We start from the raw sequence: 14,651 nt of genomic DNA on the forward strand, positions 1-14,651 counted from the left end.
TTTCACTTGTATGTCAAGACTGGGGATAGGATAGTAAGGCTGTATTCTGAAGGGCATTTAATTCCTTCTTATTGCAGTATAGATGTTTAAGTAGCAAATAACAGGAATAGAACAACTAATGAGGATGTAAGCAACAGGGCTTTTTTCCTGAGGAATCTTTAACACCTTCAGTGCTTAAAACTGGCTGTGTATGTATTGGTTTACTGTGGCTCTGGGTAATCTAATGATGACCTGCAGACACCAAATGGTGAAAACAATCGATGTTTGTTACCTTGACACGGCGGTCGATCTTGTAGCAGAAAGCTTCATTCCAAACGGGGTTTTTGCTGTTCCTGATGGTCCTGGTCCGAACCTTCTCAGCTGAGGCAGTAGGCAGCCACAGTGTCACATAACAATCTGAAAGGGTGACTGTACAGGGAGAAGATGAGCGCAGTTAAAACATATCTAGAGAATTACTGCACAGTGCCCATTTAACCCTAATAAGACAAAGATAGCACAGCTGGGGCTTTCTTCCTAAAATACACAGGATTAGGAGTAAATAATACAATGAAGCACTTACAGGGAAACAGACATCCTCACAAATTTGCCATGCCCATTTCCACCTTTTCACTCTTAGTCAGACATACTTTTTTTTTTAATGTTGCTTTAGGTTTGAAATGGCACTGTCCTCCACATACAGTACATGCTGCATTTAGCTTTATCTTCATGATTATCCAAGTGGCTGGGACAGGCAACACACCTCACATCCTTCAATCTGGGCTATAGAGAGACTTGTCTTCTATAATTTCTTCCTCAGATTTGGTGTCTTAACTTAAAGAAAGCCTTTAATAAGTGCTGGCTTAAGTGAAGAACAACAGATTTTTTTTGACAAAAGGTGTTCTCCCATCAAAGCTGAAAAGTTTGATTTCCTTATCACAAATCAGAAAGTGCCAATTCCTTATTCATTCATTTATTTGACAAAGTTTTTAGAAGTTGTGTCTTTCTCAGCAGTTCTTTCAGAAAACAAAATCAGTTTCATCACCATAATTAAATTACTAATTGTTCAATTCCTTCCTACTATTTTATCTCCAGACTGGAAGGATGCTGCTGCCACTTGTATCTGGGGAAGGAAGCCATGAGTGCCAATGAAGACATCAGCTTCTCCTATATTCTGACTCCTCAAGTTTGGAGGGAGAATGCCAGGGAGTGAGACTTAACAGAAGCATGATACAGGTGCTGATGGCCTTTCTCTCACACCTGTAATTCAATCTCCCTATTTCACATTAGCAATGCTCAACCAGTCACCTGGTTCTTACAACAACCTCGTGAATCAGAGGAGCCAAATAATTCAGTTCATAGTCAATCCCTGCATCATGCTCAAAATGTGTAACAGTGTTATTACATCATATTAAGAACAACTACTTCATGTATTTCCTCTTTGTCTTTCAGTAACAATCACAGATTTAGGTTTTCCTACCAGCCAAATTGTGCCTTTATTGTGTAGTTAACCATGCTATCACAACGTGGGAAGGAAAGCCTTTCCAGAAAGAGGTCTAAGCCACACCTGATCAGAAGACTGTGACTGATCAGATGTTCAGCAGAGGCACAAACGTAAGCAGATAAAAATGCAAATAGTTAATGGTGATTAAATGCTACAGTTTCCATTTGCAAAGAGGATTAGACACACTGATTACTTCACAGTGGCAATATAAGGATTACGCAAATAAGTACCTTGAGAAAACTTGAATTTCTTGGAACTGTTCAAGACCATCCCCCACCCCGGACAGGGCTTTGATCAACCTGATCTAGTGGAAGGTGTCCCTGCTCCTGGCAGGGGGGTCGGAACTTTAAGGTCTCTTCCAACCCAAAACATTCTATGATTCTATGCTTTGCCCCAGATCCCACAATGCACTCAATGTCAGGATCCAAAACATGGTCTAGATTTTTAGGTCTCTACTCAATTCTATTAAAATTATCTGGTTCTGAAATACCAGTAGGGAAGAATACTTCTAAAGTATTTTTATTTTTCACTGGTAAAGTAAATAGGAACATGAGAGTCAATGAACAAGAAGAAAGGTTCACTTCAATAAATCAAGCAAAAACAATAATGAGAAAATGCATGGGGGAAAAAAAAATAAATTGACATACAAAGGGAACAGCAAGATTTAACCAGTAAAATTGGAAATCTCAAGTGGAGGAAATAAATGCTAGCTCTGAATTGTAGCAAGCATTATACTTTTACCATTAGAAACAGGTCAAAAAGGGACATTTTCCCATAGCTGAAAATACTGAGGTTTCAAGGAAAACTAGCTGAAGTTCTGATGCCTTAGAAAAAGTAAACACTGCATGAAATAGCCTTCGCACTGCAGGCAAAGAAATGGACAGTTTTTTCACAATAATATCAGTTTCTTCAGACAATAAATTTTCTGTTAAGAAAATACGCTTTCTGTAAAGTTTACAAATCTCTCTGCCAGATACACTTTAAATAAATTATTGTGATGCCCAAGTTCTGAATTTGGGGCATCTCAAGGGGATCAAGATATGATATTCATCTGCTCTTGAGACCAGAACACCAAGTAAGAAAGCCATATGGTGTGGCAGACATGCCAACAGGTTTAGCAAAAAAAAAAAACACCTCATGATTCACTGTGATAACGAGTGACTGTGGGCAAGTTGCCCCGAGAAGGACAACCACAAGGAAATTAAACACAAACAGGCAGTATAGAAGTACAGGGAGACAGAAATGCACACTCAGTTGTTCATGTGGATGCAGCTGCACTGGTAGCCTAGTCAGAGCATGTATCTGGCTGGTGCAAAACACCATTTAGGTATTTTATAATTTGGATTTTGATAAATAAAAAGTTGTGCATACAACTGTAAGCTCACAGAATGTGTGCTTCTGTACATAAAAATAGGACTTTAAGAATCTCCTAGCTCTACACCTTATAAGGTGATCTCACTTTGTCTAATGAACCACAGGAAAAAGAGAAATAAGCACAGTAGTAATACATTGTGGAAGATGCTTAAGCAACCCAGAATACTACAGGTAAGTGCAGCAGGGATTTCTTGCCTGATAGTAATCAGTCTTTCAAAAATACTGTTGTTAAGCACAACTTCCATGTGATCTAACCACATCCCTCCTGCCAGAAACCACCAAATCCAGCCTCTGGTAAGTTTTCCCTCTACTCTTGATCCATCACACAAGTTAAAAATCTCACAATATAGATTACATTAACTAAAATTTTGTTAGGAACTATGATGTGCTGCATGAAATTCTGAGCTTACCAAAAGAAAATTTATTTTGAGCCATGTTCAGCAAGATTTTGGAAAACATAGTGTGGAAGTTTTCTCTTTGTTTTATGTCTTTTAGATTTATTCATGTGGTCTTTAGGCTTTACTTTTCTTATTCTCTTTGTCTTTACTTCACCTTTTTGTTTCATGCCTTTCCAACCTCTTTAAACAGATGTTTCATCATTCGTATTTCTCCATGAAAGTAATTCAGTGGCATAATTGCATTTTGAAAGGCACCTGAACAAGTCTCAGTGCACCTAGATAGAAGAGTGGGTTACTGAGGACCCACATCTGTGGAATGGAAATTGTGAGGAAGATCTTCAGTGAATTGGAAAATTAAACCAGTTCCTCCCCTGGGTGAGTCAGTGTCAGATGTAAAAAGTGACCAAGCTGGTTTTTTCCATCTTTTTCAAGTCTCATTCTCCCTCTGAGGATATTAATTTTAAATTTGCTATCACACACTCTGGTTCAACGAGCTGTTGCCCACAAGTCTGCAGAGGCAGAGAAGGTGAATTGTTACAGGGCTTCCTCAAGTGGATATCACCAGACTCAGTAGACTTCCCTACTGCAGAGATTTCTACTGTCCTGGGCTCTTCTCACTATTAACTCCTGTTCTGTGATCTGGCCATGACACTTTTCTTTTGAAATCTGTATTCTAGATAGCCCTTCTTCACTTCCCCTCACTATCCCTCACTTAAACTTCTGTCAAGCGCTGAGAGTAGTGCTCTGTTAATTTTTTTCTGACTTTTAAATGGCTCCATTCTGTAGGTTAAATAAATTCCAAGACAGACTGGATTTTATCATTACTTCCTGCATATGTCCAGAGTCTGCAGAAGTAATAGAATGTTTTTGCTTGTACTTCTGTTATTTTCATAGGCTTTCCTGCTATGGCTGATGTTACATCTGCATTACCAGTTCCTCCTTTCTTCCATCCAGAAATTCTGCAGGAAATACTCAGGTTTCTTACTAAAAATACAGGGATTTTCACTGTTTACAGACCAGACCTCAGATCAGCAGCTGATATCAGAAGAGTAGGAAATATATCTCATACAGGAAGATATGAAAAAAAGATGTCAAATGCATCACCTTGCTTGAGTCAATCTCTTTAAGAGGAGACAGCAATGCTTCAGCATCAAAATAAAAATAATTCTTGCAAGCTTACAGCAATACATGATTTTATTCCTGCACAATTTGAGAACAGTAACACTGCCCAAATATTTTCTTTAAAAAATTATGAGAACCACCCAACAATAGTATAAGTACTCACGCAAGTCTGCCTTCCGGACATTCCTCACTCTTAGTATTTTTACAGTGAGCAAGTTGAAAGGAGATACTGGTGCCTGCACAAAAATTCAGAAAAGGAAAAAAGGAAGAAAAAGATGACATTATTATTATAGTCTGTAGTCACAGACTACTGTAACCCTGAAGTTCTAAGGACGTAGATAGAACAAGGTTTTCAAGGTTGAGCCAATACAATTTATCAAACCAAGTGGAACAGTCAAAAATCTATACAAATTTTTGGCACAGAACTCTTTTCGGGCCTGAAGTAGAAGCAACATATTTCAAAATCACTTGAGCTGACAATAGGTGCCAAGAGTTTGATTTGATAAAGATCACTTCTTCCTATCATTGCTCCCTTATTATCACAATAAACACCCCTACAGCACACATGTGGGTGTCCTCACCTCTTACACACCACTGCCTGCAGTGGAACAGATTGTCTCTGGGACACCAAACACTGTCACAGGAGCTGTGAAATAGAGCTGTCTGCCATGCACCAGCACAAGCTCCTGCACATAGCCAAAAAAGCCAGAAACGCAGCTGACAGCAATGAGCTACTTCTCATGAAGACTCCAGTGGACCTCTGATCTTCAGCTCTGATCCCCAGCAGAAAGCTACAAAAATCATCCCAGAGCTGATCTTGGGGATTAACTCACAACTCCACTAGATATCAGAAACGTTGGGCTCAGATACATTAAGTCTATAATAACTCATATCCTCCACAGCTCATACTAATGAATCTTCATATTCCCCAGGCTATAAATTAAGCTTTTCCCCATTTCACCTTGCAGATAACTGTTTAACATCTTACTCTCTCACACACGCTGTCTCCTCTCTCTCATATATACCATCTTTCATTTTAAAGCCAATGTATGTACAGATATCATTTCTCTCAACACTTGCTCAAATTGATACTTTGCTTTGCACTTACTGGTCCTGTTTTAGAACAGAAACAGGTTTTATTGTGCCCAAAACTTATCTAATCTTTCTATCTGTACCAGCTGGTAAGAACAAGATACTAATACAGACTGGGGAATGAGAGGCTGGAAAGCAGCGCTGCGGAATGGGACCTGTGGGTCCTGTGCAATGGCCAATTGATCATGAGTCAGCAGTGCCCTGACAGCCAGGAGGGCCAACCATGCCCTGGGGGCATCAGGCACAGCTTTGCAGCCAGGCAAGGGAGGGGATTGTCCCGCTCTGCTCTGCACTGGGGTGGCCTCACCTCGAGTGCTGGGGGCAGTTTTAGGTGCCACAACATAAGAAAGACATTAAACTACTAGAGAATGTGCAAAGGAGAGGTACAAAGATGGTGAAGGACCTTGAGGGGAAGCCATATGAGGAGCGGCTGAGGTCACTTGGTCTGTTCAGCCTGGAGGAGACTGAGGGGAGACCTCATTGCAGTCTGCAGCTTCCTCATGAGGAGAAGGGAAGGGGTAGGCACTGATCTCTTCTCTCTGGTGACGAGTGCCAGGACCCGAGGGAATGGAATGAAGCTGAGTCAGGGGAGGTTTAGGCTATATATTAGGAAAGGGTTCTTCCCCCAGAGAGTGGTTGGGCACTGGAACAGGGTCCCCAGGGAAATGGTCACAGCACCAGGACTGACAGAGTTCAAGAAGAGTTTGGACAACGCTCTCAGGCCCATGGTGTGATTCTTGGGAATGGTGTTGTGCAGGTCCAGGAGTTGGACTTGATGGTCCTTGTGGGTCTCATCTAACTCAGAATATTCTGTGATTCTAACTCTATCCATAAACCCTCTCACTCTAATTTTCATAGAAACACTATACCCTCATAAAGTTAATACAGTGTCCTAACACAAACACATGGGCTTTATTGCTTAATATAGGCATCAGAAGTGCCTGTATTAATCATAAAGCAGCAAGAGCAAAAATTATACACTGATGTCAACTAATAAAATGTACCTTGCTATTATTTCCTTCATACAGGCTATACATTCTGCCAAATCATTTGTCTTTACAGCAGTATCACAAGGCTTATCCTGAAGTGCTTCACAGTGCTTTGCCAGAGTGTCAAGCAATTGGGACCGTGACATGACATTGGACAATAACTCAATGTAATGAAAGGAGGTCCTTGTCCTCACCAATGAAAACCTCAGCACCTCTGAAAAGGCAGCAGAGAACACAAATCGCCTCCAAGAAATAACCTGAGTAATCCCTAGAGTATCCTCTTGTGCTTCCCTTTGAGCTGACAAGGGGCCTGACAAGGGCAGAGCTGAAGGGCAGTGAGACAGCAGCAGGAGGGTCAGAGAAGTCACTGATTGGGGCACATTTCTTCTACGTTATCTGACCTGTCCAGACTCTTGCACAGGGCAGTTTTATGGAGCACAGTTTGCAGTCCCTTGACCTTGTCAGGTGTGGGACATTTCAGTTGTCACAAAGACTGTATCACACCTCTATATGCTCCATTGTTCGAAACACGTCCACAAAGGATAACTCAGATAGATGCACCTTGAAAGCAAAAAGTTCTTTGGGGGAAGAAACAAACAAACAAACAAAAAGATTACAGTCCCCAATCAAAAGCAACCAAAAGATACCATGCCCAGACTGTACAGCTGAAGTGCTACAGTTGCTTTTCTATATGAATTAAACAGAAATATGTAAAAGAGAGAAGCGCTCCTAGACACAGGGACCTACAGCTGAGGCTTGTCTGACAAATCTACTGACATGTTTGTTACATTTATGCTTGGTCTCTGCTTTCCCCATCCAAAAAATTGTAAATGTTTTTGACCTCAGAAGTGTTATTTCAGAAGATGTGGAACATCTCTCTTATCCAGAAAGGAGGTGGGTTGTATCCCTTGAATACAGAAGAATGGACTTGAGCAGAAGTTCCCCATGCCATGGAAATGCCATTAGTTACTGGGCTTGGCACCATTTTAAAGGAATAACCTTGGCTCAGCTCTTGGAAAACAAACATGTAGACCTTTACTTTGTGAATCTCAAGCGATACTGATATCTCCCTGCAGCCAAGTGCCACATGGAGATAGCAAGTATGAAAATTGTTTCTGTTCTCAGCTGTCCCTGTTACCTGGATGTACTTATTTATGCAATTCCTTGCTCAGCTCTTATAATTCCATTCTGGCATATCCTACTCTCCAAACTTACAGAATCAATCTTCATTGCTTCACTCTGGGTTGTGGAGTTCATTCCCATACTAGAGTCTTGGAAGTCAGACCTCACAACTTCTAACTTTTTTAGGTGCCTGAATGCTTTACCAAGTCTAGCTGTCAGTGACTCGCTCAAAGTCACACAGAAAAACTTGTCCTAAACATGATAATCTGCCAGCAATTGGCAAGGACTTCCACATCCTTCCCTTTAATGTGATGATGTCCATATCACAGGCTAGGTGAGTTCTGCGGCCAGAAGCCTCCCAGGCCAGTTATTACATACACTTCAACTTTCAGCTTCTATATTTATTTCATCTGAGACATGATTCTTACCTCATAAACCGGAAACACAAGCCAGGCATTTTAATAATCACTTTTGAAACTACTTAAATACATGAGGCTGCAAATGCAAGACTTGGTCACACTGTCCTACGTCAGATAAAAATTCAATTAAGTCCTGTGGCACACTTGTGCAATCCTCACATATCTAGTCCAAGGGAAGTCAGTAGGAGTGTCCACATATATGATTACTCATCCATATGAATGAGTTATATAACTGGTCTCTTAAACCGGCTCTATTTAAGTAAAATTCCAAGCTTAAAGTCTTTCAAAGAATTTTTTTCTTGAGGAGACGAGAGTGAAACTCATACAACATTCCCAAGTTACATCAAGAGAAAAGGCAGTTATCAAAGCGAGTATCCATTTGGGGCAGAGCACTCTTCCCTTAAGTTTCTCATCAAAAAGGAATAGAATTCTCATTACTTTAAAAACGGTGAAAAACAACAAAGAAATCACTCACCCTGTCAGAAAGAGTGGCAGGGCTTTAAAACACAGATCACTGCCTTGCTTCTGACCTGGGTCAGGTATGTGGCACCTTTTAACTTCAAAGTGTTTTGGAGCCTCAAAGGCAGGCAGTATTTCATTACATTACTATGTTTACCACCTCAGGCAAGGTCAAATGCATAAGAAACACTTTTCCTTGTACTGCTATTTTGTTTTTATTTCACCCATTTAAAATACCCCATAGCTGGGTCTTATTAAGTCAGTAGAAGTCCTTGAGTTTGTTTCAGAATAAAAACAAATGGAGCAGCACTGACTCGATGGCTGTTCCTTTCCAAGAGCTATGCAAAATTTCTGTGGCTTCAGACTGCAATTTTCATGTGGGGCTTTTTTTTTTCCCCTCTTCCTGTTTGCAGCTCCACAGCTGAATGTGTGTGTTAGAACGAATCCAAATCTTATAAGAGAAACCAGGTCAAGTATCCCCACCATTCAGCATGGCTTTTTTCCTCAAGACCACACCAGCCTTTATCAGTTTGATATGGTACAGTAATTTGTGTGATCTAAAAAGTGTTACTTTTTTGACTTTCAGCATGAGGGCACACCCAAATTTTCTCACCAAATTTTTATTCTCAGAAATTATTTTTTTTCTCACCAAATAAAGCTGCTCAAATTGAAATCCCACACATCCTATCAGTTGCCCTGAAACTCACTCTGACAATGAAAATTCATTTCCTTAACTGAGCCACTGAGTAACAAAAAGCAACTCAGGTATACTAGGCTTATTTACTTACCATAAAGATCAACTCTCATGGGGAAAAAAAAAAAGGAAAAAAGAAGAAAAAAGTTCAAGTCCTTCCTGCATTTTATGTCTGTGAACCTTGGAGATTCAGGGAAGAAAAAAGGGTCTCTTGGTCCTGCTCTAAATTGTAGATACTGTGTTCAGGTCAGTTCTGCCACCCTAAATACCCTAAAGGTAAGAGTAACAATCTAAAGCCATGCAATTGTACAGGTCTCACACCTAGGGACTTACTAGCAATGTAAAAAGCACTACGGATAAAAAAAAACCCAGATTGATTCTCTAAACACAGGCTAGGACTCAAATTAAGAATTTTTATGATTCTAGCATATCTCTTAGGGCTGCATGACTATACACAGAGACCTAAACATCATTTTAAAAGCTAGCATTTGAAGAAATTCTGCGAAGTCTTTACCACAGCATTTCACTTTGAACAGAGAAAACAAGTGGCTCTCAGGCACAAACAGGCATCAGATACTATTTATAACAGCAAACTTTCACAAGGCAAACTGAATTTACTACCATTTAAAAGATTCTCCGTATCACTCTAATTTCCCCACGTGGATGCAAAGCTGGGAAACCACCACATCACTGAATGAGGGGCAAAAGCCAGATCCCCAGCGACTTGCAACTGATACTGGCAGCCCCAAACCCACTGCAAGTGTCAGAAAAGTGTCAGCCCTATCCTGCTGCCACTGCCATTGCTCCCATTCAGTGGCTCATAGCAGCTTATCTGATTATTTTCCTTTATGCTAATACCTCTTAACATAAATGTCTGCTAATTGCCCAGCAAGTTTTCATTGGCCTGTGAAAAGAATTAATTCTCAATTCAGCCTTTACAAAACACCTTTTGCTCTTTTTTCACCTTCAGAGGAGTTTGGGCACTACTCCCACTCCTACTAGGCTGATAAGATCAGGCTTGTCAGGAGGCTGAACACACCACGTTTATTCCACAATTTTACCTGTAAACACCATGCTGCACAGAGAATTGCAAGCTCTAGGACTGATCATTACACTGCAAAGAAAGGCTGCAAGGACTACCAGAGCACTAAGAACAACTGAAAGACCAATTTAAAAGTTCTTCTTAAAAAGAAATAAAATATAAGAAAAGGGAGTATTTCACCCAAAGAAATCAAAACACAAAAGAAAGGAGGAATTAAAAAATTAATATAGGTGAAATACAAACCAGCCCAGATAAAGTGCAACACTGACAGCATAAGCATCAGACACCAACAGAGGCCAGACTATTCAGAGCTTATGGAAAGCCATGGCAATATTTCATCTACAGAGCTGAAGTCGCAGCTCAGCTTTTCAATGCTCAGTAAACTCTGCAACAGTTTTCCCCCGAGCCACTGAATTCCTAAAATTTTTTCTGGTAATCTACATTCAGCACTGGACAGCATTTAATGAAGGGCCAGCTAATTGCTACCTACCGTTCTCACCGCTGGTGCTGAGGTGCTCGTAAAAGTCTAGGAAAAACAACACAAGGCAAAGTTAAGAAAACTAAACTACATGTTAAATGCTTACTTTAGGTAGATAGTCAAAACATCTCACGTTCAAGGACATATTTAGAGCTATGCTCTTTAACGACATCACCAGGTGCTTTACCAATCACCATCACAGCTCTCTGCCAGCTTCTTTTTTCCTTTTATGTTTAGAGGGAAGCACAATAAGCAGCACTGTTAGCCCTAAAAGGTAGCTTGAAAATACAGGCATGCCATGAGGTTCTGTAGAAGCCTAGACTAGGAAAGCCATCCTTGCACCAAGATCTGAGGAACAGCAAACTCCATTTCCCTGGACTGTCCATACAACTCAAACCACTCGTTCTCCTCTGTGATCAACTTCACTGGAATACCAGACAATTTTACCCACTTTACACCTGCTATCACCTTCTTTTGCTTACCTCACTTGTACTTAAATTTGATCCCATTGCAGCCCCAGTTGCATGTAATCCAATGTTAAAAGTTACCGAGTCGTACGGCCGGCAGGAACTCCTCATGCAGGTTAGGGGTGGAGAAATAGGGATTTTATGACGACGCTCTCCTGCCCCACCCCCTGATTATTTCCAGTCATTAGGCAGTCCCCTCCCTGCTTCCTGCAGCCTATTAGAGCACCTCAACTGAGTCAGCAGAATGAAGAGCAATTCCTTTTCTCACCCACTGTGATGTTTGGGGAGAATGCTGAAGCCCCTTTCTGAGCCCAGGCATTGCTCTCTTGAAATACTACTGGTAATGAAAAGTTTTGCGTTTATGCAGCGGCTCTAGCCCCCAAGCAAAGTGCTTTTGACTAATTAAATCACAGCTCTCTGAGTATCTCTACACTGCCACCATGATGCTGCAGGGTAATAGAGAGAGATGCCAACAGCTTCTTTCCAAACCATAAACTCAAATACCTGTAGCAGTCTTCCCATAGCAGCACAGTTCAGGTAGGTAAGCCCTGCAGTTCAGCAAGGTAACTCCATTGTACTGCCACCACTGAGTGGCTGCAGCACCCACACTCCCCTGAAGCTACTTTGGGCATCTCTGTGCTGCATTTAGCAACCTCAACACATGCTGAGTATTCTTTGCCTGGATATTCATTGTATATACAGGAAAAAAGTTAATCCATGTCCAGAAATCTTGCAGTTTGATATTAAATCAAACAAGAGGGAAGAGAGGAGCTATAGGCAGCAGGTGAAACTTGGGAGTGGAAGGGTGAGGCAGGAGAAAGGTTTGTGCTCTCCTGCATGGGCCCAGAGAGCACAGCACTTCACTCATCCTCAGAGCTTACTTCAACGGGTGCTGTGTGCGCTGGCTCTCACAGTGAGCCCAGCAGACACCCTGTGAGAAACTCCGGGACACAAAACCCTCCCTGACTGCTCTTCACACCAATGTGTCGTGACTCACTGCCCATAAAGTGTATTAAAGTAGCCCTAAACTAGCATACATGTGCAGGCTGGTAGGTTTTGGAGCATGCAAGATCAGACTCTGGCTCTGCCAGACTCTTTCTGGCCTCTCTGACTGATGATAGGAGACAGCAAGTACTCACTCTTGCATCATGAAATTGAAGTGATTATTTTAAATCAATCTTATTTATATCGGTGTTTAATTCACCTGAGGCAGGCAAAGAAAGTCACCTTGCAAACTGCAGTGGATGTCACCTAAGTGCACTCCCCTGTGCCATGGAGGCTGGTATCAATTCTGCACAGAGGAAGAGAGGAGGTGTTGTCTAAGGAATGTCACTAGAGTAAAATCCTCTTTTTACATACAAGTTGCTTCCTTCTATGTTGGTGTCTGTGTGATACACGTGATGCTTCTTCAGAAGATCTTATTCAAAATATGCAGTGGTACTCTCTGGTGGTTTCCATGTGAAGTATTTAATGGCTAGCTGCTTGCTCCATAGGCACACTTTACACTGTCTTCTCAGAATCAAAGGGAAATGGCACCTAAATGTGAATCTACAGCATCTGAAATACTCCTTGAAGGAACGACCGAAAGATACTTCCACTGAACATGTGAATCTCTACCCCAAAGACAAAATATCTCCTGTAACTTCTGACTTTATTACTTTATATCTGTGTTAAACGCTTAGGAACAAATTCAGGTGGAGCAGTCACACCTGAGAACCACTTACTTGCACTCTCACAAAACTAGTTCTTTCCAGCTTCTGAAAGAAGAGTGCTTCCCTGGAAATATTCCAGTATTAAAATTTAAAGTAGGAATCTGTTTTCATTAAAAACATCTGCAAAACCTCCTCTATCAAATGGAAGAAGGCAGGCTATCCAGCTCAACTTTGCCTAGTTGTCCCAGCAGATAGATACACCTATACACATTTATACCATCCCAGCTGCTTCACAGCCAGTACAAGACTCCCTGACACTACATTCTCTTTCCCACACTTTTAAGATCCATAAGCGAGACAGCACTTCACTATTTATAAAATTATTCCAGAGTCAGTGCATCTTACCCTCTGAGTGGTTTCCTGATGTTCAGACTGTTTTCCTCATCTCAAAATAATGTCATCACTGCCATACCCAAAATATGTTCCTTAATAATTCTCCCTCTCCTGCTCATGACCATCATCAAGTGTTGTACCTGGCATTGTCTCCCTTAACGACTACCTGTCCAAGTCACACAAGAAGGCTTTGGAACACAGTATCTTTTAAAGACCTGGCATCTTTGTGCCAGCCAAGAATAACCATCTCAACAGTTTCTCATTCATGCAGTGAATATGTGATAGAGCTAAGCACTGAATGCTCACAACACCTGTAACAGTAAGTCCTTGTCAGCACTGAGAACACTTGATGGCTTGTTCACTGACGTCTACTACACCGCCTGCTTAAAATAAAAAATAATGAATTTGCAGTTTGTCCCACTGGACTTTTAGAGGTAGAAATGTGTCCCCAGGATTATCATTTCAAAAAGGTTACTGCTTCAGGACTCATGTATTATATCAAGTTTTTTGTGATTTTCATTAGTTCTTCCACAAGTCAAGGACAATTTCAAAGACAACCATAAAGCATGCATTGAGAAAATTCATGTCTGAAGTTACCCAATGTCTAAAGAGCCATATACTGACTCTTTTTAGCAATCATATTTCCAGAGTAATAATTTTAAGTTGCCAGAGATCATCATATATGTACTACTTGCACTCATACTTGGATTTTTGAAGATTAGAGAGACTGGGTAACTGATGAGGGAACACTCAACAGTCTCTTTAAAGCTCTGAGCAATAACAAGGAGAGTAAAAAGGAAGGTGTAATTTTCCTCTGCTTTTCCTGCACTTTCAAGTGCACATTTACATGCATATGATTTTACATTTATGTATTAATTAAGGTAAAGTGGAGAAAATATATCATTCTGATCTAAACTAGCCTGCTGCAAGCACTAGTTTCCCCAACATGACATTCAGATAATTGTATACCTAACTGCAAAAGGTTGCAGGTAGGAGTAACAGCTGCTTTCAATACCCCACAATTACCTTATATACCATTCTGTCACCTTCTGATAATCCAGGACTACAGAAATGCATGACTAATGGGGGACTTCATCATATTGCAAGAGAAGAGTATCCTTGTACCACCCTTGGGATGACAATGGGAGTGGTCATCATTTACACAGCCTGAACATAACAAGAAGGGTAAATATTCAAAGCACATGCTAGAGGTGTTAAAAAATGATAGCCAGATGTAACCTTAGAAAATAATTACTCAGTATTAACCAATTAAGCAATTTAACAAACGTAGTGTCAGATCTGTAGCTGGGGATTTTCCCTGGGCATTGCCTTTCAGTTTGTTTTCCTTCTTTTTTTATAATGTTTCCACAAGCTACAAAATCTACAAAGATGTCATCCTGCCAGTCAAACAAGAGCAAGCAGTTCAAGCCAAATTCTGATTACACAAAGGACCTAAACTCAATAATCTCC

The 14,651-nt window shown here is 40.8% G+C and overlaps 1 protein-coding gene across 2 annotated transcripts in view; it reads right to left on the reverse strand.

The window, feature by feature from the left end:
• The window catches only part of LOC138111507 (cytosolic phospholipase A2 epsilon-like), a 33,788-nt gene extending 22,543 nt beyond the window's left edge, over window positions 1–11,245 (reverse strand). The window contains exons 1-4 of one of the 2 annotated variants that reach the window (XM_069017428.1): window positions 11,152–11,245; window positions 10,682–10,717; window positions 4,538–4,610; window positions 272–408 (exon numbers count right to left, since the gene is read on the reverse strand). In XM_069017428.1, the coding sequence (XP_068873529.1) occupies window positions 272–408; window positions 4,538–4,610; window positions 10,682–10,717; window positions 11,152–11,178 (273 nt within the window). In that variant the 5' untranslated portion in view covers window positions 11,179–11,245. The remainder of the gene's footprint in view (window positions 1–271; window positions 409–4,537; window positions 4,611–10,681; window positions 10,718–11,151) is intronic. The other variant, XM_069017427.1, reaches the window with a different exon arrangement.
• Window positions 11,246–14,651: the final 3,406 nt, after the last annotated feature.

The sequence above is a fragment of the Aphelocoma coerulescens genome, chromosome 5 (assembly GCF_041296385.1).
Source record: "Aphelocoma coerulescens isolate FSJ_1873_10779 chromosome 5, UR_Acoe_1.0, whole genome shotgun sequence".
NCBI lineage: Eukaryota > Metazoa > Chordata > Aves > Passeriformes > Corvidae > Aphelocoma > Aphelocoma coerulescens.